The following is a 26,053-nucleotide window of genomic DNA, read 5'->3' on the forward strand; positions in this document are numbered from 1 at the left end:
ATTTTTTTCTGAGCAATTTCAAAATGTTTGTTCTCCATAGCAGAGAACATAAAATGGAAAATTCAGCCTGACGTGGTGTTCTCTGTTGCTTAGTGAGCACTGTTTGTACTTTACTTTTCCCCGGAAATGTGGTCTTGTACTTGCTTCTAAGATTTACATGGACATGCTACTAATGTTCAATCAAGGTGGCACATTGATTAGCACTAATGTCTCACAGCTCCAGATACCTGGGTTCAAATATCAGCCCAGACACTGCCTATGTGGAGTTTTCCCAGTAACTCCCTTGTCTTTTCTTTCTGATACTCTACTTATCATCCAAAATCCCGAACAGGTCCAAGTTAAACTGGCAAATCTAAATTGATGAGTATGGCAGTGTGCGTAAGTGTCCAGCATTGGCTCTAGCCTTGTGGCCGATGCTGTCAGGATTTAGTGAGACTTACAACCTCAGGTGCTCCTTTTGCACTCCAATTTGCTCCTCACTCCTCCTGTTTTCTGTCAATGTTATGTGATGTTCATGTCCAACATTCATCCGTTATCAGCTTTAAAATAGGAGATGAAACTGAAATAAAAGGAGAAATTTGATGAATGTGCTATTGTGTGATTATCTACTGTGTGCTCCATAATGTTTGGGACGAAGATGCATTTCTCCCTGATTTCCCCCTCTCCTCAACGGTTTAAAATGACAAACGATTCAGACGTTGTGATTGAAGTGCACATTGCAGACTTTCATTGAAGGAGATTTGCACATATTACAGTCACACAACACTTTTTCTACACAGCCCCCCCCCCCCCATATATATATATACGTTTTAAATTCCAAATAAATGAAGTTATGATTGAGTCTAATTTTTAAAAAAATGATTTGTTAATGTAAATGGGATGCTCTGAAACAGGAAGAGAGGCTTGTCCAGTCTGACATTGTGAGCTAGTGAATTCACTGGAAGGAGCACACTTTTATTCAAATTGATTTCGAGTGCAGATATCTTTTGAAAATCTGCCAACACTTTAACGATGCTGGAAAAGAATTTAATGGGTCAGATATATACAGTACCATATCATCTGCATATAGTGACATTTTCTGTTCAAGTCCTGCTCTGAGAATCCCCTTTATCTCTGATGTATTTCCAAAGTATACAGCCAGTGGTTCAATGGTGACTGCAAAGAGCAAAGGTGATAAGGGGCATCTGAAGTAGTCTGTAATAATGTTGTTAACACAAACTGAGGTATCTGGACTAGTATAAAGTAGGTTGTTTCATGCACATATGTTTGGGCCGAACCCAAATTTGTCCAATGTGGTGAACAAGTAGTTCCATTCAATCATATCAAAAGCTTTTTCTGCATCTAAAGATAATAAGATCTCTGGGATTTTAGACTTATGGGTGAACATATTAATTTAAACGAACACTGAAGGTTAGAAGTTAAGTGTCTGCCTTTAATAAATACAGTTTTGTCTTATGATATTGTCTTGTGATATTATCGAAGAAAGGACTTTCTCAGTCCTTCAGGCTAGAACTTTGGAGAGTATCTTTACGTCATTATTCAGAAAAGAGATTGGTCTGTAATGTACATTGCAGTAACTCCTTATTTTTCTTAGGAAAGAGGGTAATTATCCACTTGGCGAAAGGTCTGAGGTAGAATTTTGTTATCTTTACCTTCTATAAACGTTGCGATTAATAGTGGAGCTAACTTATTTAAAAAATTTTTTTCTAACAATCCACTGGGTAGCCCATCAGGGCCGGCTACTTTCCCACTTTGAAGTGAGTTTATAGCATCTAGAAATCCTGAAAGTGTCAGAGATGTTTCCAGTTCTATAGTAACTAACAGTATCAATCTGTGGTATCTGTAATGAAGCAAGAAACACATTAGTGTCTTATCTTCTTTAAACTGAGTAGAATATAAGGACTTATAGTACTCTCTGAATGTGTAGGTTATATTTTTGTGTTTTTTTATGGGTTTTATGTTTTTTTTTTTTTATCTTAGTCTGTGTTGTTAATTGCTGTTATTGCATTACTTACTTTGTGCTTGTGGATTTGTTGGGCTTAGATCTTACTGTTCCGTGTTCATAATAATGATGTCACGATTTACAGATAAGCTGCTCCATTTCTGTAGTAATCAAGAGGTTAAATTGTGATTCCAAACCTGTCTTTTCTTATAAAGTGCCTTATTTGGAGACCTGACATATTCTAGATCTATTCTGGTAATCTAATCTGCTAATTAACTCAGACGCCTTCTTGGTTTCCAATTTATTTTTGTGAGATACATATGAAATAATCTGTCTTCTTAAAAATGCATTCAGAGTTTCCCAGAGTGTACCCGCTGAGACCTCTGAGAATGCCTTTGTCTCTAGAAAACAATCAATTTGCTTGGATATGAATTCTGTACAGTTTTCATCCACTAATGACAGGGGGTTAAGACGCCAGCTATGAAACGAGTGTGTAGGGCATGGTCAGAGATAACAATAGCATACTTACAAGATTTGATAGTGGGCAAAAAATTATTGTCTATGACAAAATAATCAATATCCTGAGTAACAATGATGCATGGAGGAGTAAAAGGAGTATGCTCTTGGGTTAGGATTTAAAAACCTCCATGGATCTGATAAGTTATGATCCATTACAAACTGTGTAATTATTTTTGCAGTATTAGATGATTTCACTGTTGTAACTGAGGATCTATCCATGTCCGGAATTAAAACACAATTATGGTCTCTGGCCATTATAAATATTGTGAGTGTTCACATTAGGGATAGTTGCAAATACATTTTGGAAGAAAGCTCTATCATCCACATTAGGTGCATAGATATTAATCAAAATCATTTTAGTATTGGATAGATTGCCGTCACCCTGACATATCGCCCTTCAGAATCTGATATTGCATCTCGCATTACAAATGAAATAGATAGATAGATAGATAGATAGATAGATAGATAGATAGATAGATAGATAGATAGATAGATAGATAGATAGATAGATAGATAGATAGATAGATAGATAGATAGATAGATAGATAGATAGATAGATAGATAGATAGATAGATAGATAGATAGATAGATAGATACTTTATTAATCCCAATGGGAAATTCACATACTTCTGTGTATTAAGATTCCCATACCCCTGCTTTTCTTTATATAGCTGGATTGAAAAATTTGGCCAGACCACTCTCTTTGCAACCAAAACTGGTCCTTACTTAGTAAGTGGGTCTACTGTGAAAATACTATCTTGGCATTTAGACTTCTTAAGTGCAAGAGTACTTTATTTCTCTTTAATTCATGATTAAGACCCTTGACATTCTAGCTCACAAAGTTCACTATTTGTCCAATTGAAATTTTGCTTCATGATTCAGAATGATTCAGAAAGTATTCAGATCCCTTCACTTTCTGCACACTTTATTGTGTTGTTGATTTAATTTTAAATACATAAGTTTGCAATTTTTGCTCATCAACTTACACCCAATACATTTTCAGAAAGATTTGCCTTATTTATTAAAAATCAAAAACTGAAATTTCCCCTTCCCAGAAGTATTTACGTCCTTCGCTGTGGCACTCCAAATTGTGCTCAAGTGCCTCCTTTCTGCTTTAATTCACCTTGAGTTGCTTCTAGAAGTGGATTGGAGTCCACCTGCAGCACACAGAATTAATAGGACAGTACAGTAGAAAAGCACAGAGGTACCTGTGTATAGAAGATCCCATAAATTCACATTGCATGTCAGGACAAAAACCAAGGCATGAAGTCCAAGGAACTCTCTGTAGACCTCCATGATCAAACTGTGGTGAGTTACAGATCACAGCAAGCAGATCAACACATTTCTAAAGCTTTGAATGTTTCAAGGACCACAGTGACCTTGAGAATTATAAAATGGAAGGAGTTTGGAACCACCAGGACTCATCTTAGAATTGCCTGTCTTGCCCAAACTGAGTAATTTAAATGACTCTGAGGGAAGGAGAAAAAAATGACACCCTGGTGTGATGAGACAAAAATTCAAATCTCTGGGCAGAACTCCAAGTACTCTGTTTAAGACAAGGAATCATCCCCTACCTAATGCCCTACTTCTCCCTGCTGAAAGGATTGGTGATGGTAGCATCATGCTATGGGAAGGATGAATGTAGCCAAATACAGAGAGGTCGTTGAAGAAAACCTGCTGCAGACTGTACAGCACCTCAGACTGGCGCAACGGTTCAACTTTCAGCTCAACAATAACAGGAAGCATAAAGCCAAGACAACACTAGAATGGCTTCAGGACAAGTCTCCAAGTGTACTTCAGAGGGCCTGGCTTAAACCCCATAGAACATCTGTGGGGAGACCTGAACATGGCAATTAACAGACACTTCCCATCCAATCTAATGGAACTTGATAGGAGCTGCCAGGAAGAATGGGATAACTGCCCAAGTACAGGTTAGGCAAGCTTGTGAAGACTCACCCAAGAAAATTCAAAGCTGCCAAAGGTGCTTCTACAAAGTACTGAAATAAGGGTCTGAAAACTTCTCTGGGAATGAGAGGTTTCAATTTCAAAATTTTTAATACATTTCTAAAACCCCCTTAAGACATCTTTTCACTTTGCCTTTACGGGTTATTGAATGTAGATTGAAAGGTAAAAAAGGAGAATTTAACCATTTAAAGTTAAAGCTACAACACAATAAAGTGTGGAGAATGTGAAGGGGGTCTCAACTGGGCAAGAAGTGCCTTGATCAGGGAAGTGACCAAGAACTCAATGGTCACTCTAACAGAGCTTCAAAAGCCATCTGCCAAGATGGGAGAATCTTTTAGAAGATATTCTGAAGGAGTTCAGAACACCTTCTGATCCCCCCCATATTCATTAATAAGCAGGTGAAACCAATTGTTACCCCACTGCAAAGGCAGAGAGCCAGGACTGCTTCAGTATCTTTGCATGTCAGAAACATGAAAACATTGGTGAAGAATCCACGTTTTTTGTAACCTGCACTTTCATGCCTGTTTTACTTGCAGCCAGCGACCTAACAATTGGCAAAATCTATGCGGCCATGATGATCATGGACTACTACAAGCAGAGCAAAGCCAAAAAGCTAAGGCAGCAGCTGGAGGAGCAGGTTGGACACAAGGCCCCTTTTGAGTCTTCCCTTCATTGGTCAATTGACAAAGTGAAACTGGTTAAAAGGTACCAACGGCTTTTTCTCTTGTTTTGTTTTTGCTGCCTTCCCTCACAGAAACATGCCCCAATGTTCCAGCGCATGGATGCATCTTCCCTACCACAAGAGATCCTCTCCAGCGCCAAAGCACTGCCGTTCCTGCCTCATAGTGCTGGCTCAGGATTGTAAGTGTTTTTCACCATATTGAATAGATGGGGAAATGTGGGCGAACACCACGTGGGTGGGCCTAGCAACATCGGTCAGCTTAATGTCAGAAGTTAGGGTCTTCTGATTTAACCTCCTTAGACAGAGTTCAGTTTTACAAATGCTGCTTGACATTTTACCAGAATTTATCGTTCACACTTCTGTTTATTTTGCCAAAAATCTTCATTAGAATGTTTTCATTGGCTTACTTTAGAGTTCTTTCAGTTTTTAATGTGGTGGCCAGAGGGCAGAGTGGTAGTGCTACCTCTAGAGTTGTTTGTGTGGGTTTTTGACCCTCAGGTACTTTGATTTTCCTCCTACATCCTCAAATATATACCAGACTGGCTGGCAATTCCATAATCTACATGCACACTTAAGTGGGTCTTGTGCCCCCTACTGGCCTGAACCTAGCTTTGCATGCGATGCTGTACGGGATAGACTCAGAACCCTACAACCCTGAACTACACTCAATTGTTTAAGAATGTTATGGAAATAATACATACTGTACATACATTCACAAACCGCACAAGGCAGGAAACAGACCCCTTCAGGGCAACGATCACTCAAAGGGCGAGGACACACGGCCACAAATACAACTATACTTAACAAGTCAGCATCATCAATCACCTTAACCAGCACATCTTTGGGGATCTGAGAGGACAACTGGAGCACCCTGAATAATATGCATACAGACATGGGGAGAAGGTAAAAAGTCAACATAGTGGAACTGTGGTAGCATTGTAAGGAGACCAGGGTTTGCATCCAGGTCCTCTCTGCATGTTCTCCCCAATGTCTGCATGGGGTTCCTCCCACAGTCCAAAGACATGGATGTTAGGAGGATTGGTGACACTAAACTGGGTCTGGTGCATGAGTGTGTGAGGTTGTTCACCCTGTAATGGGACCTTGAAACCTGTCCAGGGCTTGATTGATAGATTGATACTTTATTGATCCTGAGGGAATCCTTGAGTCCTATGCTTGCTGGGATAGACTCCAGCCCGCCCCATGACCCTGCTCTGGATAAAGCAGACTTAGAAGATGCTATGGTAACTCTACACAGACAACGACAGAATGAGTGATTAGAATCAAGGATGCTGCCCACTGAGCCACCATGCTGCCTAATAAAAGGTCTGCATTATGCTCAAAATCTCTTAAAGGAATAGTCCACCCAAAAATTAATAAATTAATGTAGTTTGTAGTAATGTATGAGAAAAATGTTGAATCTGATGTCATTGAGGATGGAGATAAAGCTCCTGTTGGAGTGGGTGTTAATGGTGACATCACTGTGGACAACAGTACACAGCATTAAAAAGTCTTGTTTCTTGTGCTGCATAATTCATATATCAAGTCATCCAGTTGTATGCTCACACTGTTTAAAACACGTGTATTCTAACTAAAATATGGTTAAATGAAACACTTCCGGAAAACACTCTCATGAACTAAAACACAACACACTCAGACACTAACAAGCACTTGAATTGCAGATTGGCCTCCCATTGTTAGTTTTATATTCATATTTCCCACAACTGGAGTACTGCAGGATTATTTAATGGTGCTCTGTGACACTGCACAAGTGACCTGACCTTCTGCTTGTTGAAGTATCTCAGATTCACACAAGTCCAAGGCAGATTCTCTTTTTGATGTTTTCAATCACTTTTCTTTCTCAGTGCACTTTTTCTTTTGGGTCAGAAATGTCAGTATGAAAATCCTGGAGCACCTCAGGAAACTGTCTTATCTCCCTTCCTGATCATCCTCTAAACAGCAGATTTCCAGAACAATGCCAGTGATTGAGACCTACAAAAATTCTCCAATGACTCCTCCATCATAGGCTGCATTAATAATGGAGACGAGTCAGAGTAGAGGAAGGTTGTGGGGAAGAACCATCTGAAACGCAACATCAGCAAGACAAAAGAGCTGGTGGTGGACTTTTGGCGTACCAAGGACCCTCTGAAATCAGTCACCATCCTGGGGGAAGATGTGGAAGTGGTTCAGAACTACAAGTACCAGAAAACTGGACTGGTCTGACAAGAAGAAGAAGGGCCAGAGCAGATTGGACTTCCTAAGGAGACGCGGGTCTATTGATGTATGCAGCAAGCTGTTGGAGATGTTCTACCAATCCATATTAGTAGCAGTGTGTTGTTCTATGCTGTGGTCTCCAGAAGAAGTAACAATGCACAGGGCCTGAACAAACAAAACGCTGGACACACTGGAAGCTTTTGTGGGAGAAGGGACGTTGGCAAAATTAGATGCCTCATGAAAAATCCCCTCTAGGAGGTGCTCTCTTAACCGCAGGCTCATTCCACCACTGGGTGCTATGAAGCACCTCTGGGGGTCTTTTCTGCCCACTGCTATCAGGAAATTCAATGCTTCCTCCCAACATACTCTTTAGGTTCATTTTGAAATTCCTGCACAATGTATATATTGATTGATTGATTGATTGATTGATTGATTGATTGATTGATTGATTGGATGTATTATTTGTCCTGTGAGTCTGTATCCTTTTTTTTTTTATGCTTCTACTGCTGTCTGCATCTAAATCTCCCCTTGACATTAATCAAGTTTATCTAATCTAATCTAAAAAAATCACATGAAACAGAATGCCAGCCAATGAGAGAACTGTTGCTGCGCTGGGCTCTTGACCAATGAATGAGCTGAGGAGGCGTGTCTTCTATTTAAGTATTCAGCTGCGTTCCTTTTTTATTTAGGACAGCATTTCCAAAATGTGGCTTATGTAAAAACTAGCCACGGTTCCTGTTACCGACATTTAAAAATCTTTGCTCTATCTTGGCCTATGTGTACCTTCAGTGCCTTTCCTCCATATTCCTATGTGTGTGAACGCCTCTTCTCTCAAGCGCAGTCCTGTGAAGCCTGCTTCTCAGACTCGACTGTCATTATTTTCAAGGAGCCTTTCTTGCCGCCTGTCCGTTTTTTTATATGCCGTCTTTGAAGGGAACTCCCACCGTGTGGCCCACACGCCTTTACTGTTCTTTGTGCGTCTTGCATCTGCACTTTTTCTTTTGTCATGTCACCAAAGCCAAACTGACCAATCGGATTGCTCAAAGGGACTGGACACACAGCGGCATTTTATTATACTCATATTCTCTGTAATTATTTTCTGTCTTGTTTAATATGTGCCATTTTTGAAGGCAACTCTGTCCGTATGGCTCACACGCTGTAGGGACTGGACACAAAGGCCTTAGTGTTTTATTCTACAGTATCTATTTTATCAAAAGATCCATGGGTTTGAACGTTACGAGCATATGACTGGATGACTTGACGTTTGGTATTAAAATGGAATGTGTGTGAGATTATTGATATTGTTTGCTGTTGTCCATAGCACATATAGATAGATCATAGAATTGCGATTTAGTCAATAAAAAGTGAAAGATTCTGTCTGTGAACATTGTTACAAGAAATTACTTTTACTCTGCACAAAGCAGATGTCATAAACAATACAGCAAATTTACAGTTTGTATAAAATCTGTGGACAGGTTATAAAGTGAGTTTTAAAGAATTCACGTGTATGTAAACTTCTGACCTCAGCTGTATATCAGAGACAAGGTTATCACCATTCTGCACAAAAACATTAGACTGAAAATATTTCTCCGCCATCACTATAAACTACATGGACTAAGTTAACATATTGGACAATTCCATTTTTGGGTGGAGTATTCCTTTAATTGTGTTACGGACTCAATTAAGATTGTCACTCAAGCTTTCTAAATTTATTAGCATTGCAGCTGGGACATTTTGAACAGTTGACATGAAAACACCAAGGCTTGGCCTATGCAACGGTAGATATTAAGGATTCCTAGACGTCACGCTAGGTTGGCCCAGGGACCCTACAGAGTCAAGTGACTCCACCGTTTGTCACATCAAACTGATCATTTACGATTAAATTCCTGGGATACTCAACATGTACAACAGGCAGTTCCCATTCCTCCACTTTACATCTTATTGCCAGCATTGATAACACTTTGACCACCAGTGTGTGGCTGAGTGATCACCTCTAGTGTGATGGCCACTGTTTGGGTCTGAAGATTTTATCAGGTAAGGTTCAGGCACAGCTTGATTACAGTGAGCATGGATGGCTAACTGTGGTTCAATCAGGAGGCAAATAGTAGGAATAAATGGAGTTACAGTCAAAACAGACAGGAGCTGGAGGATGCAACTAAGGCCAAACCTCCAGGAGCTGGAAAGCACAAATGAGGGGAAAACAAAACAGAAGGAAAAGAGCGAAAAATCAAACGCACCAAACCACTACACAAATAGCACAGGGTATGGTTAAAACATGACTAATCATAAAACATATTTTAAAAAGTGCAGAAACCATATGAGATACACAAAAACAGAAAACAAGTAAGAAAATCTGCACACAACGTGGCAATCAGGGGCTTTCGGTGACTTTGCTAATGGTGTTAAAAGTTGTGGCATTTTTAAAAAATTTCTAGTCACATCGTCACACATCACAATTTTGTTTCTTAAATATGTTTGAAACAGTGAAACGTATTAAAAAATAACAGTGATCCTTCCTGGCTGAAACGCCAGCCAATTTGTGCCATGCATTACACATGTAAGTAAAAAATGGAACCCAAAAAGGGCTTGAGTTTTCTGAAACAGCTTTCAAAGACAGAAGATTCCAGCTATTGTGTAAAATGAACTGCATTGATTGAGGTGCTATTGTTAGTTGTTGTTAGATCGTTGACCCACGTCAGAAGGTCCCAATGCCTTAGTAAACCTTTCTGTTTGATAAAATGACAACAGTGACAGGATGGAACACCACTACACAAATCAAAAAACTGAGCTCAGTCGATCAGTCGTGGATAAATCGGGACTAACCATAAAACTTTTTTTAGAAAGTGTGGAAACCGTATGAAACACACAAAAGAAGAAAACAAGTAAGAAAATATACACAGGACATACGTCTTTAATACCACTTTACAATATCACGTGTGACCAGAAGAGGGTGCTGTAACGCCCCAAACACAACCTCACCGACACAACTCCTGGTTTAAATAAAAGGCTTATTTTCACAAGAACCTTTCAGTACAGACTTCTTCTTAAATACAATAAAGTCTTCCTCTTTCTCTCTCTCTCATGTTCTCCTCCACTCCTCCTAGGCGAGCTTCATCCGTCCTCCACTCCCAACTCCAACTCACCAGAATGAGGTCGAGCTGCTTCTTTTATCTACAACCTGGGAGCACTTCTGGTGCTAGGGCATAACCTGCTGAAACCGCATCCACATGAAAGTAGGAACTGCAACTCCTGGCAGCTCCCCTTGGTGGCACACATGAAACCCAATAGGGCTGACCCATGGGACTACAGGTCCCAGTATGCACCAGCAGGTGTCTGTGTGGTAATCCTAATCCAGCAATGCTGCCATCTAGCGTATCGAGAGAGAGAGTACTTGTATGTTGTTGTCGTGCCTCAGTCCCTCCACTGTATTGGCCTTCCGCCCTTTGCAAAGATCCCTGTTCAATTCCTGCTGGTACGCCAGCCCATGCTTTCTGTCCATTACACATGTAAGTAAACAATGGATCCTAAAAAGGACTTGAGTTGACTGAAACCGCTTTCAAAGACAGAAGGTTCCAACTGTTGTGTTAAAAGAATTACATCAACTGAGTAGCTACTGTTAGTCATTGGTAGATTTGTGGTAGAGTCTCCCTGTGCGTCAGTAGACCTTTCTGTTTGATAACACAACACAGTAACAGGAGGAGACACAACCACACAAATCAAAAGGGTAGCATTGTGGCTGGCCATGTGGTCAAGCCTTTCGTCTGACGACATCCTAGCATGCCATTTGTTGTGAGGGTTTGCGCTCACCCTCCTCATGCTTAAAAAGGGCATCCTCACTCCACACAGACACTAAGTGCCAAAGCACAATAGTCCCAAAAAATGAGTCAAGATGCCCACTAGAAAGGCTGAAACTGTCAAAACCCAGCTAGACACTAAAGGGCAAATATAAAATCTTTTTGAAGAGAGATCTTTGAGAGACAGAGAGACACTTTCATATCTCGCGAGACGGTCAAGTCACGTCATACTTACAAACTTAGGAAGCAAGTCCCGTGATACACATGCAGATAATGGAAGAAGGAAAATTCGAAAGTCTCAAGAAAATGAGAGTAAAGCTCACATTAGCGCAAACAAACGGACAATATCCATCCATCCATCCATTTTCCAACCCGCTGAATCCGAACACAGGGTCACGGGGGTCTGCTGGAGCCAATCCCAGCCAACACAGGGCACAAGGCAGGGAACCAATCCTGGGCAGGGTGCCAACCCACCGCAGGACACACACAAACACACCCACACACCAAGCACACACTAGGGCCAATTTAGAATCGCCAATCCACCTAACCTGCATGCCTTTGGACTGTGGGAGGAAACCGGAGCGCCCGGAGGAAACCCACGTAGACACGGGGAGAACATGCAAACTCCACGCAGGGAGGACCCGGGAAGCGAACCCAGGTCCCCAGATCTCCCAACTGCGAGGCAGCAGCGCTACCCACTGCGCCACCATGCCGCCCACGGACAATATTACTCGGTGAAATAACGGAACAGCGAAAAGAGATTGAATAGTGTTTGAGGATATCTGGGGGAGAAGTGAGACAAGGCAGTGACTTTAAAATGTTTGAAGCACCACACGAAATGCAGATCACGCAGCAGGGAAGAAGCAGCAAGCCAGCAGCTGATCGAGCGAAGACGAGTTAAAAAAAAAAACCAACTGTTAGATTCCCTTTGTATCAGCGTTTAAGAGGAGTTTCGGAGGAGCGACCGAGTCTCCTTAGGATGCATTCAGCCCCCCTTTTCACAACCGCATGTAGCGCTGGCTGTGAGGGTTAGGGGTAGGTGATCGAAGTGCAGATCACGAGGAGCGGCAGCAAAAGCAAGCCAGTGGCTGATCGAGCAAAGAGGAGGTATCACCGTTTAAGAGGGGTTTCAGAAGAGCGGCCGTGTCTCCTTGGGGTGTGTTCAGCCCCTCCCTTCACAATGGTGCGTAACACTTGGGGGGGAGGGTGAAGCCCCCTATGTCTTTACAAATAAAAAGATTTTTTTTCCCACTAAAATGCTTGGTTAAGAGTGAAGTTCAGAAGAGCACAAAAGGCAAAAGGAGATGCCTGAAATCGGTAACCCCAAAGCAATTCCCCAAAAACATGAATCCAAAGAATGGTCAAAAAAACAGAGAAAAAGGATGAAACACAGAAAATTCAGAATCAGCACCAAAAACAAAATCACAAAAGACACCCACCAAGCTACAGGAACAATTTAATGAACCGCAAAGGATTTCAGATTTAGATTTTTAATACATTTGCAAACCTTTCTAAAAACATGTTCTCACTTTGTCATTATGGGTTATCAAGTGTAGATTGGCAACTTTATCCATTTAAAATGAAATCCACAGCACAAAGCAGACCTTTGCTTGCTTCTCCAGCTCCTCTTTTGTCTGCTCCATATGCTGACTTTTCATTTGTCTGTTTTTGACGATACAACTGCATCCTTTAGATTTCTCTCCTCAATGCTACTCTCATCTTCCCAAAGTGGCACTAAGCCCTCCATGCCCACTTAATCCAGGAATCCTAACACGCAAGGCCATAAAGAGGTGACACGGGGGGGATGTCTTCTTTTTTCATGAGACGTGATGGAAATTAGTCTCAGCAGAATTGATCAGCTGTTTTTTATTATGTGTATGTGTGTGTGCAGCAGCAGAGGAGGATTTGTCGCCTTGAGCCCCATCTCGCCTCAGGAGATGTTCATGCAGCCTCAGTCGCCAGACCTGTGTGGGACGGAGTTTGGTGAGCAGCAGCCAATGGTAAGAGAAGAGTGACCAGGTGACCGATAGGCCACCCGTGCTTCAACTGTTTGTGCTTGCTTGTCCGAGATCAACCATGTGGCGTCTTCAGGACCAGCTTTTCAGGTCTGCTAGCTTTGTCGTTGGCCATGCTTAACAAGTCAATTCATTTGTTTTGTATGTGTTACCAGTTGTGCAAAGTGTCTCTGGTTCTCCGGTCGGGTTTTTATAATATGGATTTGAATCTCTCAGAAGTAGAACTCCAGGCTTTTGCAGATGGGGCTCTCCACATTTATACTGAATGAAGAAGTAGACAGTGTTATCCAAATATGAAGCATGTGAAGGTAAACGTAAAAGCACTAAACCATAACCACCAGCTTGAGATGATCCGTGCTAGTCAGCAATGTCCCTTAGAAGTAAATCTAGGAGTGAAATGTAACATTGCATCTAAAACCTAAATTAGAAAACTACAATAAACCATAACTTTGATAGGAGGTACCATAGCAGGCCTTAGGGAATGGAATTTTCAGTTCTTCTCTAATTAACTGTGAATTTCAATGCTTAGCTGCTGTAGGTTGGCACCCTGCCCGGGATTGGTTCCTGCCTTATGCCCTGTGTTGGCTGGGATTGGCTCCAGCAGACCCCCGTGACCCTGTGTTCGGATTCAGCGGATTGGAAAATGGATGGATGGATGGATTTCAATGCTTAGAAGATGGAAATGGCAGCGTGCACAACCCTATAATATAGCGAGAGCAGCTACATCTGATGCAGGCTAATGGAATGTGATTTTATCACAGAAGTCGAGATGGCAGTTTTGATTGCAGTGATCTGATGTCATTGTGGCTACAGAGAGAAAAAGAGAGTGAGAACTTCACCTTGTTTGATCCTTCACCATTAGCAGGGGACCGGACAGGGATGTGTCAGGCAACAGATCTGCACCTCTGCAGAAATGGCATCCTAAGATGAGCAGTGCAGGCAGACCATGGAGAATGGGCTGCTATGTGTGAAGTCACCTGCGGTCTGACAGCATCCAGGGAGACGGATCCTTCAAAGGTCCAGTGACTCAAGACCAGGCCAGTGGAAAAAGACCCAGAGAATTAGATGGATGAGATGGATAAGATGGGTGGTTATAAACTGAGTAGTGCACTCACAGGATTAAAGCGGGCCTAAAGAAAACACACACAGGCCTCAGAATAGACAGTGATGGACACAACATTGGATCATTGCAAAAAAAATAAATGAAATAAAAGTAGCATTCTGCTTCATTTTTAATTTTGGTATAACTTCACACATTCAAGTGGCCATAGAGATAAGCAGCATAGCATTAACTTCACAACAGGAGTCTCCTCTAAAACAGAAACACGGGCAACTTCATGTCTGTTATTGACCTGATGGCTTTTCAGCTGATGTGCCAAAAAGGTTTGCTCTGAAGGAAAAGCCAGATGGGACAATCCAATATGAAAACGTTAAAAAAATATTCAGAGCCCACTGTAGGGTGTGATGGCAACTCTTTTTATCATTTGATTCCAGTATTCTTTGCAAAAATCCATCCACCTAACAACACTTTAACTTAAAAATCAGCCACGTCTTACAGCACATTTAGTTTTGAATTTCTAAAATACGTTACTTTTATACATATGGATGAATACTAAAAGCTAAACCGATGTATAAATTTGAAAATATAATTTAAAAAATCATACGCAGTTTATATAGCGCCTTCAGTGCGTATTCAGACCCCTTTACCTTTTCAAAATGTCTTATGCGCCAGACTTGTGCTTAATTGATTTCAATTCATTTTTTCCGTCATCATACAACACTCAGTACCCCAGAATGACAAAGTGAAAACAGGATTTTACGAATGTTTACAAATTTATTAAAAATAAAATAACCTATCACACAGACACAAGTATTTGGACCCTTTGCTATGATACTTGAAATATGTCTCAGGTGTGTCCCATTCTACTGATCATAACTGAGATGTCTGGAGTCCATCTGTGGTCAGTCCCGTTGATTGGGCAGATTTTAGGAAGGGCAAACCAAGCCATGAGGCTGAAGGAATTCCCAGCAGAGCTTAGGGATGGGGCGGGGGGGGGGCGGGAGGGCTATGGGGGGATTCAGCCTGGGCATCGACAGCAGAATTAACCATTTGTGTGATTGATTGTCTGTTCTGCTCATCTTGGTTCAACTGTTAAATAATTTAATAAAATAATACTAAATCTCCCTATTTTATTAAAAACGTTTTCCGTCATGTCCGCCTTATTCGGCTTTAACCACTCTCCTCCACACCACTCGCCCAATCATTACTCCTCTCTCTGTCCCACCCGTGACACTCTCAGTGCAGCTAACTCGCCCTTCAATGCAGTCGGTTATAATGACAAGGCAGAAAAGCAAATTATAGGCTCAAGAACATCGAATTTTAGATTACAATAGAAAACGAGCGGCAAGAGCTGACAATGAATATCGAAAAAAAAGAAAATGAACAAAAAAGAGCTGCATGTAATAAAAATCAAGAACAAGGAGAATCATCCAATAAACGAAAAAGAGAACAATATCCTGAACAATATGCAAAGAGAAATGCAAAAAAGCAACATTTATAGAATATAAGTTAAAGGATAAAGTAATTCATAATATTGTTTTTGACGAGGCGTTACTGTAATTTAATTTTTTATTTAATTTTTATTACATTTTACTTTTTTCCTTTTACTTTCTACGACGTTTTATTATTCATTGGTATTTAAAATAGACAGTTGTAGTGAAATTCAGTACTCAAGTAACTAATTTCCTATCCGTAATAACTAAGGACCAAACCATCTTGCACCAGCACCCAGCATACTCTTCTATATACAGTACCATCTCTTTAAATACAATCGCTTTCTGTACCGGAGGAGCACCCCGATGCCCTTCAAACAGCTCAACCATGATATAACGGGCACCGAGCGCCCGCTCCAGGGGATTGGTGAGTGAAGCAAGTTGGGGGGGTGGGTGGGGGGGTGCCCTAGTAATAATAATAATTATCTACTCTCTATATATAAAATCCTAAGCCTAAAAGTGCAACGATTTTATGTCATGTTTTTTGTCACGCTTTAAATCGGGCTTATTTTAAAACCTACATATATATGTTTGGTATCATTCTTTTCAGAATTTATCGAACTTTATTTGTGAGGTTGTTAGATTTTCAGGTTCTTGTTCAGTTTTTAAATTATAAACTAAAATATCAATAAAGCTGTGGTGGGTTGGCACCCTGCCCAGGATTGGTTCCTGCCTTGTGCCCTGTGTTGGCTGGGATTGGCTCCAGCAGACCCCCGTGACCCTGTGTTCGGATTCAGCGGGTTAGAAAATGGATGGATGGATATCAATAAAGTCATGGTTTTTAATATCCAGAAAGTAGTCTTTTTTATTTTTGATCGAGTAAACTTTCTTTCACAGGAACAAACTATTAAAAAAAAGATCTATTCATAACACCAATGTTTGTATTTAGGTGAATTAGTTAGCTGACGGTCGAGTTACGATGACCCATTGCATACCACTTTAGTTTTCACGTGATTTTTCCTGTTATTTAAGTGAGTCATTACAAAAAAAAAAAATAATGTGATGATGTTAGATTTTCAGATTCTTATTCCGTTTTTAAATTATAAACTAAAATATCAAGAAAGTCATGGAGTTTTCTAGTAATTTTTCCTGTTATTTAAATGAGTCATTTTTTATCTATAAGAATGTCAGTTAAAACAAATAGATCATTTATTTAGTCGCTTATAAATACTCATCGAGCATAGTAGACCTCAATTTAATGGGAATAATCCAGTTGGTAAGAGAGTAAATAATTTGTTCTCATTTCATGATTTTGACTCCATTAAAAAATAATTAATTCTAGCAAGTGGGACGGCCTACCAGGCCGCTGAAGGCGCCAGGGTGCTTGGCCCCCCCCCCTAGTAATAATAATAATAATAATAATAAGTCAGTCAGTTATTTCAGACATTGTTCAACCCGCTATATCCTAACACAGGGTCACGGGGGTCTGCTGGAGCCAATCCCAGCCAGCACAGGGCGCAAGGCAGGAACAAACTCGGGCAGGGCGACAGCCCACCGCAGATAATAATAATAAAAATAATAATGTGTAATCATTTATTCATAAAAACAATAATAATAAAACTGTTTACCAGTCACTAAAGTTTAGTGATAAATTTAATGGCTGGTGGCAGAACCACCATCTCTTCCTGCTCCCTCTTTCTGTTTCTGCCAATGCGCACGTGCCCGGTGTAGATGAACAGCTGCATTATATGCATTTCCAGTCATCTTGGCGTGGTGAAAACACCAGTGTGGATGGAGATCATTTTCATTTAAAAAAAAAAAAACTTTAGATGAAAATGCAGTAGTGTGGATATATATTATATAAATATATATATTATATATACAGTACACACACACACATATATATATATATATATATATATATATATATATATATCTATATTGCATAGTTTACTGTCAAATAATGCAAAGAGTATGCGACACATGTTTCGCCCTTATTTTGGCTCATCAGGTATACACACTCTATTGCTTCCCTTGCGGGGATCAAACCTCGGACGTCAGTGTCAGAGACGAAGTCCCTTTACGCTGCGCCACGGCATGTGGTTCTTTTATTTGACAGCCTGTAGATCAGCCACATGCGTTACCTGGTAGGTAACCACCCATACAATCAGGTCGGGACTCAGACTACATATGCAATGAATATCTATATCTATATATCTATATATCTATATTTATATATCTATATCTATGTAGATATATATATATGTGCTTTTCAAAGGTAAAACTTATCAGCGTAAGAGCTCTCTTGATCCATGTCTTTTGTCATAATGTTTTCTTTTTCATTTAACGGGTACTGTCTCTCTTTTGACTGCTGATTTGTTTCTTTGTCTTTTGGCTTCAGTGACCTGACACATTACTGACACAGCCCGTCTTTTGAAATTACACTTTTAAATACTTTTTGCACACAGTGTTCAGGCAACAGTCTTTCCCCACTTCCCAAGATCTTTAGGGCCTGGTGGTTGATGGCTGTTTGACGTGGCTGACTGCTTCCACGTTCTCGTTGTCGGTTAAATTGAACAAGTCAACATAGCAATAGACAGAGAGAGGAGGATTCAGGGGCAAATGGTGGGCAAATGTAAGGGCTACTGACAGAGACTTGGGCACAGATCGGAGTGGCCAGGGACAAGTAGCATGCAAAAGGGAAGGAATGGGTTACTAAATATATATATATATTCAGCTTTAAAGAAATCAAAATGGCTGCAATGGAGGACACAACAGCCTGCGAAGACGCATGGAGCTTATGCAGCATCAACGTCCGTGTGAAAAAGAGGCTTGAACTTTAAAATGCAGCTGCCAATGGAAAGAAAGTGATAACCTGCTTGTTACAATCGAGTTTTTTCTCCTGCTCTGTTTTTCTCTGTTGTTTAGGTGACAGAGAGAAGGCATTTTAATAGGCCGCTGTGCCCTAATAATAGACAATGTTTCCCTCTTGAAGTGCCGGGACGGGCAGTTTCAATACGAGCCTCATCTATGCCGCGTCTGACAGTAGAACCGCAAGTAAGCCTCAGTATTTTTAATCTGCATGGCAGGAGAGCATTTAATAAAGCCCCTATGCATTAGTAAAATTACCAGAAGAATTGAAGTCAGGGCAGAACTTCTAATGCAGACACCCCCCAAACCCCAAACTGAGGACAGAATGCAGTAAATGGCAGTGTCCATGATGTCCACAGTCCCACCTTACATGTCCACGCTAATATTTTACACACTATTAAAAACTGCAGCATCACTTTACAGAATGTCATTTCACAATATTCTGAACAATTTCATTTCATAACGAGATGTGTTTGGGATAAAAGGGATGGAGATCAGTGGAGACGGAGATCACAATGGTAGCCAGTAAATGATATTGGCATTCACAAAGAGTGGCTGAGAGCTACGGTTGACATTAGACTCGTGTTCTGGATGTTCAGCCTTAGACTTAATGACCAGGTGGAGCCAACTTACATGCCAGGTTTGTTTTTATTTCCTCCCAGACGTAGCAAGTGTAGCAACATGGCAGGAGGGAAAGGAAGGGAAGGGAAGGTCTGAGCAGACATCAAGCCTCAAATGTATTAACACCAGCACTAGTGCGTCATCTTGGACTTTGTTCTGCTCCTAACACTGCAAACTAGTGGATCAGAAATTGGCTGGTGTGCATATGGCACCGCCGTCTTCTCTTCAGGCCAGGGGATTTGTTGTTTTCCAATTTCACCAGCAGCTATTTTTTTATGTTTTAAAACAATCATTTGCTCTTTCTTTTTTTGCACACGATACCATTACCAATATAATTGGACATGAGTAAAAATGTCTTTGGCTCCTCAACATATTAAAGAAACACCGGTTACTTGTCAGAAAATATTCAAACATGGGGGGAAAAAATTCTGCACTTGGCAAACTTACAGCCACTCATGATGGTTGGCTGTAGACGGCATTGTTTTTTTTTGCACTAGGACGATAAAAATCTGGTTTGCACCGGATACACCTCAGCTTGGTTTGACAATGGGAAAAAGTCCCGAGTCTCATCTCAAAGGTCCGACAGGTTTTAAACTACCCAGAATCTGGCGAATTTAAACCTTCGGAAGTGTAAGTTTGAAAATCCCAGTGGCAGTAGTGAGTCAGGGACTTTTTGTTTGCAATTCCTACTTTTAAATACACAGATAGCATTCAGCAAAATGAGCTGTCACAAGATGAAAAAAGCACACAGTTGCACGATGTTACCAGCAGCAAGCAAGCAATATCTTTGTGAAATATTGCAATACTTTAGCAAAATAACACAATAATTATAGTGACATAATGAAATACTTTTCCAAAATATTGCAATGCTTTTGCAAAATACGCAATAACATTTTTTGTATGTGTGTGTGGTGGGATAAAACTTCCAGAAAGAGGTGGATTTTTCTAAACTTTAGAACTACATAGATTGGAAAGAAGGACAAAACTTTACACCCAACGGTCTCTTATTACAGTGAACTTACACTGTGATTAGTCAGTAATGACCTACAGTATGTAACTACAGTGTAACTAGGCATTATTATCATGTACAGGCCGGTCTCAGGATGAAATAAAACCCCAAAATGCATCTTTTCACCTGAATTTTAATTAATTTTTATCTAGCAACATCCGCTTTCTACTTACAAGAGAAGGGAACAAGTTTTGACGCAAATGAACATACAGTGTGTCAAGTGTGGCGAATGCTGAGGCACATTATGGTCACCATGTTCAACAGTTTTGCACTTTTGCATCACCAAATGTAACCAGCGGGGCACACAGCCACACAATAAGCTCCATTACAGGTAGGAAGTCAGATCAGCGGCTGCCTGTTTTATCTAAATTCCCAGCATCCAAAGTACGCATCCCAGCCAACCTATGTCAGGAGCTGACACTCGGAGCAATCCGTCAGCAAAGACAGCACACAAGTCATAAGTTAATGGTGGACTTTAATGTCGGCATTATGCCTCCTTAACTCTAGGAGGTGCTGTGTCATGATCGAAGACTGTAGGATGTTTAAGCATTAGGTCAGTATGTTGAACATGTTTAGTTTACATTATTTGTGTTTTGCGATTTAAAGTACAGTAATATTCCAATAATGGACATTGTTAGCTCCTACTTGCATATCTAGGAGTTATTTTGTAACTCGAGGCTGGTGTGTAGTTATTGTACAGCTTGAGTAACAGTATAGATAAGTACAGTAAAGCTTCAGTTAACAAAAACAAAGTTCTCTTATAACAAAGTCAACTTGCATGCACAAATTTAAGCAACAGTCTTCTAGCGTGCTGCGGTCGTCATTGTCTGTGGTTAATATTTTGTGTCTGCAGAATGCAAAATCATTAAAAGTGTGCCAAGTTATTTCCCACATACTCTACTTATAGTAATACCAGTAACGGCGCGTGCACTGCTATAGCGATAACATGCAGTGAATCCACTTGACTTGAACATTCCTAGTTTTCCTCCTTTTTCTCTGTATGTTTAGCATTCATTTGCTCAGAGGTTTGCTGTTTCCTGAGCAGCTCTTCTTCTCCCTACCCTAGCAGCCCGCTTCTTCTCTTCTTTCGTCAGCATCTTTTCGCATTAAAACTGATTAAGTAAGGGTTTGTGTACTTAATACGTTTTCCTTCATTTTTCAATTTAGCTGGCACATAAGTCTTCAATCTGCCTCAAGAATGATTTAAGATATGAAGAGGTAGGGGAAGTAACGGCGAAGGTGGTAGGGATGAGAATGGCGCCCGTATGCGTGCGCCGCACGGCCACTGCCAAAAGTTGATTCTACAATAAAATAAAATAAAAATAAAAAGAGGAATAACCTTGGAAGTCAATAATCACCCTGAAAGCGGATAGTAGGCATCACGTAGTATGTGGAAGTCAATAATCACCCTGAAAGCGGATAGTAGGCGTCACGTAGTATATGTGTACCAAATTTCAGGTCAATAGATCAAACGGTTTGCGAGCTACAGGTGATTTAAAATCCTGGACAGACAAACTGACGGCCACGGTAGCGTATTAAATAAGAAGATTTTTTAGAAAGTGATAAAAATGATTTTCCCAGTATGTCACAAAAATGTAAAGCAAAATCTTTAGAAACTAAAATGCTGATTATAAAGAGGGTTTAAGTGGGAGAAGAGAGACACCACACAGCGGAATCATTGGGTTAGCTCTCGATCGTGAAAGGACTCAGGGCAGAGTGTGGAAGAGGGCATGTGAATGGACAGCACTGACTGGCAAATACTTCTGAGATGTTTCTCCGCCGCTAAGGTCCAGCAGTCTAGGTGTAGCAAGTCTTCTTAAGGATCCTGGCTTGGATCGCCTCACAGAGTTGTAGGAAAGCAAGGTCAGCAGTGTTGCTTGTAAGCGCAAGTGAGGAGCTGGAAATATGAATGTCAAGGCAGTGAACGAGGCAGATGAGGGCTGCAAGAAAGGAGCCACCAGTGGGCCACACATGTCGGAGCTGTTCTGGGACGGCCAAAGAAGGAGAGGGCAGATGTCAGGAGCCCAAATAACCACAACTCCAGGTAGTTACCATATGTTTCCATATTCCATACTGGTAACTATATGGTAATAATGTCTAGTTAGATTTTAAGTCAGAAGTTTACCATAGACATAGGGTGAATTATTTAAAACTCACTTTATAACCCCTCCATAGACTAATATAAAGCCGGCATATCGTTTAAGACATCTACAGGACAAAAGTATTTTTTCAACAATGTTCACGGACAAAGTATTTCACTTTTATTGACCCTATCACAATTCCAGTGGGTCACAAGTTTACATACACTTTGATAACTGTGCCTTTAAACAGCTTGGAAAATTCCAGAAAAAGATGTCAAGCCTTTAGGCTAGGGGTCCTCAATCACGGTCTTGGAGGGCCGCAGTGGCTCCGGATTTTCATTCCAGCCAGTGTCCTAATTAGAACTCAGTCTTTGCTGATAATGGTAGTTGGTGTTTAACTCTACGCCTTGTTAGTACCTTTATTCATCAAAGACACAGTTTCGTTACTTTGTAGATCAGAGGCCCTCAATTACAGTCCTGTAGGTCTGCTATGGCTGCAGGTTTTCACTTTAACCAATTTCTTAATTAGAACCCTTTTATTTACTACTAAAGCAATACGTTTTTGGGCTTAATTTTAGTTCTCTTGCCTCTTACCATTCAGAACCCTTAATTGCCTATTTTAGATTTTAGCAGCTGTATTAATGTTTTAATTGTTGCCTGTTTTCTTGATCAGACATTACTTAATAGCGAGATGCAAATAACCAATAAACCAGAAGCTCTCCAGCTAACGTGCTTACCATGAAGTATATGTGATAAAAAAATGAATGAAAGGCGAATTGGAAGGACCATTACATTTAAATCTATTCTGGTCCACAAAACATAGAAGGAAACTCTACAGTGCAATTAAAATTGCTCTTGGATGAATGCAAGCATTAACAAGCTAAATAGTTCAATACCAAGTTTCATTATCAGTATGGACTGCTTTCTAATTAGGAAACTAGTTGGAATAAAAACCTGCAGCCACTGCGGCCCTCCAAGACTGTGATTGAGGACCCCTGCTTTAGGCAATGAGACAATTAGCTTCTGATGGCCAATTTGCCTAATTGGATTCAACATGTGGTTGTATGTTAAGGCCTGCCATCAAGCTCATTGCATCTTTGCTTAACATAATGGGAAAATCAAACAAAATCAGCCAAGATAAAAATTGTGGACCTCAGCAAAGCTGCTTTCATCCTTGGGAACAATTTCCAAATGCCTAAAGGCTCCGTGTTTATCTGTACAAACAATAATATGTGAGCATAAACACCATGGGACGGCACAGCTGTCACGCCTCTTAGGAAGGAGACGCGTTCTGTCTCCTAGAGAAGAATGTACATTTGCATGAAAAGTGCAAAGCAATCCCAGAACAACAGTGAAGAACCTTGCTGGAGGAAATAGGTAGATAAGTATGTATGTTCACCAGTAAAACAAATCCTATATTGATATAACCTGAAAGGCTGCTCAGCAAGGAAAACGCCACCGCTCCAAAGCCATCATAAAAAAAAGCCAAACTGCAGTCTGCAATGGCACATGGGGACAAAGATCTTACCTTCTGGAGGAATGCCCTCTGGCCTGATGAATCCAAGATGGAACAGTCTGGCCATAAGGACCTGTTGTGATGTGAAATTTTGCATACAAGTTGATAAATATTTTGTATGCCTTTATTTGTAACTTAGGCAAAGCAATGTAATATTAGTGTTACAATAGTGATAAGCATTCACGTTTACATCCCTAGGACTAAGTCAAGAAAGTGAATTTTACGACAGGGTTGGGTGAAGCAGCTCAGACAAGTTTGGCCAATATTTCTCTGCTGGAGTCTCTCAGTCAACCCCCACAGGAAAGAAAGGCTGCCTAACTGCCAAGCTTCACCTTAACATATGGTTTGGAGGGCAGGTGTGAAGGTATTCTGTCTCCCCATTGGTCTGAAGTATGGTTGTTTGGAATTGGCTTGTATCACAAACCCTTACGTACCATGACGCCCTATTGACACTAGAGATTTGACACAAAATCTATAAATTTGCTTGCTTTACCTCAACCTATTTCTCTCTCTCTTACCAAACTGATGAAAGACCATCACACACCATAAACTGAAAAGGACAACACAATGAAGAGCACAGCTAGGCAGCCATATTGAGACAGGCATGTGGCCTGTTCTGAAGAAAGCTGACCACAAATGAGGACGTAACTAGAGACATTTTAAGTAACTAACGAGTCTGTGTGCCGCCTGAAACTACACATCAACATTTATTAGGTTGTATGGTTGCCAATATTCAAATGTACTTTGCATATTGTTATTATTTATGAATATTATCAATAATACATTATTTAAATTGTAACTTAACTCCTGCTTGTCTTTTACTACACCTAATTGCCTGAGGTTATAAATGTAAAAGGGAAGATGGGGAGAAGTTATAAAGTACAATACCTTATAAACAGTGGTAAGTCTGTGAGATTTGAGGCATTCTGACAAAGGCTACATATGAATAATACAAAAGGGGAAAGGAGAGTAAAATATTAGTCTACCAAGACAAAACAGGACCATTGCTGTGTTTGGAGGAAAAAGTGTGAGGCTTGCAAGCCAAAGAACACCATCCCAAACATCAAGCATGGCAGTGGGAATATCATGATGTGGGGATGCTTTGCTGGTGGGGGGACAAATGCACTTCACAAAACAGATGGCATCATGTGGAGGGAAAATTATGTTAGATATACTGCAGCAACATCTCAGGAGCTCAACAAGGAAGTTGAAGCTCAGCCACAATAGGGTCTTCCAAATGGACAACTACCCCAAGCAGACCTCTAAAGTTGTGGCTAAAATGGCTTAAGGACAACAAGGTCAAGGTATTGGAGTGCCCATCACAAAGCCCTGACCTCAATCCGATTGAAAGTTTGTGGGCAGAACTGAAAAAAAATGTGTGCAAGCAAGGAGGCCTACAAACCTGCACTGCTCTGCTGGGCCCTTGAGCAAGGTCCTTAACCTGTAAATGCTCCAGGGGCGCTGTACAATGGCTGACCCTGCGCTCTGACCCCAAGGGGTATGCGAAAACTACCAAATTCCTAATACAAGAAATTGTATAAGGCGAAATAAAGAACAAAAAAAAAAAACCTGTCCCATTCTCACCAGTTCTGGTCTGGAAGAATGGGCCAAAATTTCAGCAACTTATTGCAAGAAGCTTGTGAAAGGCAGCCCAAAACATCTGGCTCAAGTTAAACAATTTAAAGGCAATGCTACCAAATATTAACAACTGGATTTGTGATATAGTCTAAACAAAGTGAAATACTCTGTCTGTGAACATCTCTCTATTATAATAAAAAAATCTTGGGTCGAGACATGAAACACACTTTGATGTCCCGCGAGACTAGACTTTACAACCTTTGGAAGCAAGACACGTGAGATGGTGACTTTTGCATGTCATGCCCTATTTACAAACAATTTAAAACAAGATCATGGACATCTAACCTCACAGTTGTTGGAATGCTTTAGGCAGACACACTTCACGTGCTCCCAGCTCTTAAAAATTTTATATGTTCTAGATGGCACGTCAATGACTAAGCGAAGAAGAAAGAACAACGCATCGAAAACAAACACGAAAGCGTTGGAGAGAAAAGAAGGCAAAAAAGAACAATACATGCAAATTCAGAAAATAAGGAAAGTAATAATCAGCCTGGACCAAAAGGAATTGAAAACCTCGTAGGTCCAATCGGGGTGAGAAATAAAAGACTTCATAAAGACGTTCAAAAAGGTTGGCGCGATACACATGCAGAGCAAGTTAAAGAATATGAAAGTAGTAAAATTTGAAAGTATCAAAAAAAGAAAGTAAAGATCGCATTAGCACAAACAAACGCAAATTATTACTCGATGAAATAACGG

At 40.6% G+C, this 26,053-nt stretch overlaps 1 protein-coding gene across 5 annotated transcripts in view; it reads left to right on the forward strand.

The window, feature by feature from the left end:
- Positions 1-26,053, forward strand: part of LOC114659767 (voltage-dependent R-type calcium channel subunit alpha-1E) — a 207,554-nt gene that overhangs the window by 163,586 nt on the left and 17,915 nt on the right. For 4 of the 5 annotated variants that reach the window (XM_051933031.1, XM_051933032.1, XM_051933036.1 and 1 more), the window contains exons 39-42: positions 4,963-5,063; positions 5,181-5,287; positions 13,005-13,113; positions 18,550-18,678. In XM_051933031.1, the coding sequence (XP_051788991.1) occupies positions 4,963-5,063; positions 5,181-5,287; positions 13,005-13,113; positions 18,550-18,678 (446 nt within the window). The remainder of the gene's footprint in view (positions 1-4,962; positions 5,064-5,180; positions 5,288-13,004; positions 13,114-18,549; positions 18,679-26,053) is intronic. The other variant, XM_051933034.1, reaches the window with a different exon arrangement.

Source organism: Erpetoichthys calabaricus, chromosome 10 (genome assembly GCF_900747795.2).
Source record: "Erpetoichthys calabaricus chromosome 10, fErpCal1.3, whole genome shotgun sequence".
NCBI lineage: Eukaryota > Metazoa > Chordata > Cladistia > Polypteriformes > Polypteridae > Erpetoichthys > Erpetoichthys calabaricus.